At 34.2% G+C, this 4,076-nt stretch overlaps 1 protein-coding gene across 1 annotated transcript; it reads left to right on the forward strand.

Annotated features, from left to right (window-relative positions):
• The first annotated feature begins 616 nt into the window (after positions 1-616).
• Positions 617-3,041, forward strand: LOC127881692 (probable transcription-associated protein 1). The gene is made up of 6 exons (XM_052429799.1): positions 617-651; positions 757-838; positions 1,360-1,440; positions 1,679-1,849; positions 2,154-2,285; positions 2,436-3,041. Exons 2-6 carry the CDS (start codon positions 766-768, stop codon positions 2,510-2,512), a joined length of 534 nt encoding a protein of 177 aa, XP_052285759.1. The 5' UTR covers positions 617-651; positions 757-765; the 3' UTR covers positions 2,513-3,041.
• The last annotated feature ends 1,035 nt before the right edge of the window (positions 3,042-4,076 follow it).

Below are 4,076 nucleotides of genomic sequence, written 5' to 3' on the forward strand. Positions count from 1 at the left end.
CAAAATTAAAAATTAGTATACACTGTTTGTAGCTGTTACAATACTAATGGAAAAAAAACAACAACACTAAATTAACCTTTGTCTAATTTTTTAAGAACAAAGAGCATGATGTCTTCGATAAAAATATATACGGGCATGGGGTTTCAACTTGCTGATGCTCAGCCAATTATTTTAAGTCTTATTATGTCAGGGCGCAGAGTTGAGGTCTTTAAGGTTGTCGTAAAATGGTTATAAGCCACAACTGTGTAAATATATTATAGCCGCAATTTGAGGTGTAGTTGTAAGACAAATCGGTGTTGTTAAACCAAAAACTAATATACTAATAAAAGTACACACTTTGGTAATTATTCTCATGAATTACTGTTCAAATTTTGTGTGCTGGTCATTGATGACCTCGAACAACCTGAAGACAAGTTTCAGTTGGATTCCACAAGGACTTTTTTAAGTATTCCCTTTAGTATTTCAATTGTTTGAGAATTCTTTTCGAGCTCACAACTAAATTATTATTGATTACAACTCGTTGCTCCTCATATTGAGACCAATGCGCAGATCTGTAAACATCATTGTCAACTGATAAGGGTCATCCAGGAGACGTCGTAGTATAAAACGTCATATCTCCATACACTTCACAGATTACTCGATGTGATCAGAGTGCGTCGATTGTACGTGTGTGTTTTTTTTAAATTTTGGAATTGTTATTAAAGTAAATTCCTTCGATGTTTTTTTAACTTATGTCATATGCTTTATTTCTTAAAGGTGTCAATCATGATTCCGTCGGTGTTCTTTGTGGTGGCGGTGGTGTTATCTGGTTCATACATAGTGCGATGCGCTGCGATAAGTAAGTTAACAACTGCATATAACAAAATATTTCCTGTCTATATCTAAATATGTACAGAAACGTTCATGTATACGTCAAAAACACAACAATAATACAATAGATCAAATGTAATGACGTCAAATTATCCGAAATTCAAGGCTCTAATTTGGAGAATAGACGTACACCAGACGCATGCTCTTGGTCCGTCTTGTAAAAAAACTATAATTTCTGATAGATTTTGATTGAGAACCTTCTAGTATCGTCAGTGACACGTAAGCCAAGCGAAAATAGTATTTACATAAATGTTTAAAAAGGTAGAATAACATAGTGTATTCTTGTTATGAAATAAGATGTCAAAGGGTCTGTGACGAACGGATAGAACGACAGTGGCAGCCGAGTTAAATGGATTAAACTTATATAATTCATGTATCATGATACGACCATTATTATTGCGATTTTAATGAATATCGTGTTTTAATTTGCTTTCATGAACGTTTAATTATCGTGGTTGTATAATTTGTGTTGAAATGTATTAATTTCAGGTTTATTTCCATGTAATGAAACTACACTCTGTACAGCCAATGTTAATTCCACGGTTTGTTATAATGGATTCTGCCACACACGTAAGCATTAAGACATTTTATTAGAAAAACTATTTGCTTTCAAAATGAAACTAAAAAATATAAGACGAGTTTTATTATCATTCAGAAATGACCAACAACACTTATAAAACAAACTGCAAAATTCGTTCAAATATATCATTTCATATATGGTATATTCAGGAATTATTTTTCATTCTTTTGTGACATAACCAATAAATGTTTAAGCTGATTCTTCATTTATTAACTTTAATTATTTCAGAGGCGGGTCAAAATTGCACAATACCATCAACAACGACCACAACAACAGTATCATCAGCTGCAACAACAACAGCTCCATTAATATCAGCTGCAATAACAACAGCAGCAGCAATAACAACAGCTCCATCAGCGACACTTGCCATAACAACAGCACTTACTACGAATGCAACAGGTCCGTTTAAGTACATGGTGTTATATCATACATAGTTCAAATAAATAAATATATATATGTTAAAAAAAGTTACTTATAGCAAATGTGCCTGCGCGTGCGTGTGTGTTTGTGCACTTGTGTATTTGTGTGGTAGTGGGTGTTTGTGTGCACGTGCAGGCGTGCGTGCGTGTATGTGTGGGTGTTTTAATACGAATTAAACTAAATATGTTTATTAATTATGTTAAGCACTTTTCGCATCTCTTGTTGCAATAATAGTTTTTGGTAAATTTAAATCAACATGCTTAGTTTCTCAATAATGCAATAGTTGTTGGCCGGAGGAAACGCAGTACAGACCAACAAGAGTGCGTTCTAAACGCAAGTTGTGAGCTGAACGAACAAAAAATACTGATGTGCATGTGCAACACTGGCTACACCGAGGACAAAGGATTATGCACAGGTACGGTACACTCTCAGTATATGGTATAATATTCCAGAAAATCCGTCCTGTCAATATGTGAAAAGTTACAAAATACAAAACCTTACATTTCATACCTTACTTTTATAATGCATAAATCATGCTAACTGTTGTTTATTTAATCAATTGTAGACAATGGCGCCGACTTTTTGAGAGGGCTGGCACATTCAGTTTCCTTGGTGACGACAGTGATGCTATATTTTATCTAGCAAACCAATTTGCAATTTCTTTAGCGGACAATTTACTTGTTGATACCAACGCCTTACATTTGCAATATTTTACATCCATCTAAACCATTGTGTTTGTTTTTAAATATTTTTAACATATCCAATCGTTTACATCAATACACGTTACAACTTAATTTCTTTCCCAATAACGAAACAACAACATAATCAAACAAGAAATACCCGTTGAAGTAGTTAACACAATATAAACAAACTTCAGCCAACTAATATGATAAACAATAATGTCAAAACCAGACAGAATAAATCGAGCGCGTGATTTGCTAAATATTGACGCTTTATCTGACTTTGAAAGTGCGTGTGCCCTGTGTCTACAGAATATGTCGACGAGAATGTACAGATATGGGAGTTCCGGTTGTCTGCGCATGCCTGATGAAGCCGTAGTGCCGACAAACTGGCAATGCCAGGTTAACCGGAACAGTGTAGTTTCTTGTAAGCACGTGTACGCCACTTTTGGCCGGATGCTTTATTTAGCTAATAAAAGAGATGTTCACAACTTTATGTTGTTTTTGTATGATTCCTTAATCAACATCTGAGCACTGGAATTGTATGTATTCGTTGAATCAAATCAATGCATATTTAAATGAACACTGTATGTTATAGCAACATGTATAGAATGTACATTTGGAATCAGATATAAAAAAGGCATTGCGTTTAAAATGATTGCAATGAACTTCACACCACCACTACGTCGTGATTTACAAGAAGGATTTTAAGTCACTGCTTCAAATGAATGATAATTAAACATTTTATGCCTTAACTATTCAGTTATTTTTGCATCAATATATTCTCCGCTAAAGATGCAAACAATCTGCTAAAATTTTGACTGCATAATTTATCCATATCAGAAATGGTACAATGAAGGCAACATCAATTGTAAACATTTGTGCAAGAACCATGTCAAGTTTCTTAACGAAAAGTTGTTTTAGTAAACGGGGTTTGAACTGACGGAATGGGATGCGTGCGCAGTTTATTTATATACACTATGAGAAAACTCAATTAAGGAACAAATAAAGGTCAAATGGTCAAATTAAAAAGGGGCTTTGTGGCGTTCTCAACGCAACTTGTCCTATGAAGGAAATCGTAACAGTATAAACGCAATGAAATTCTTAACAACAGCATTTACAATCAAAACAAAAGGCGTGCATTGTAAATAAAATGGTACGTACAATCGAATTCACGGTACGAATTCGTCACTTCTAATACCTGCGGAATGATTCTAAGATAGAATGGACGGGAATCTCTTCAGCAGCATATCGGTTTTCTTCATATACAGGTCATTCTGTCGTAAATAATGAAGTATAATACAAATGCATACAAAAACTTTATTTCTTCAAAAAGTTAGTGCTTTCGTGAGTGTGTACTATGCTTGTTGGTAATGATGCACTATGTTTATATTCGAACATCTAGTTGCGATTAAACACACACAAGGGAGATCACTATCAGACGTATATGACAAAATTGAAAGAATTATTTTAAATGACAGCACTGTTACACCCCTTTCATATGTCAGGGACATAACAGCAATAAC

This window comes from Dreissena polymorpha, chromosome 5 (genome assembly GCF_020536995.1).
Source record: "Dreissena polymorpha isolate Duluth1 chromosome 5, UMN_Dpol_1.0, whole genome shotgun sequence".
Taxonomy (NCBI): domain Eukaryota; kingdom Metazoa; phylum Mollusca; class Bivalvia; order Myida; family Dreissenidae; genus Dreissena; species Dreissena polymorpha.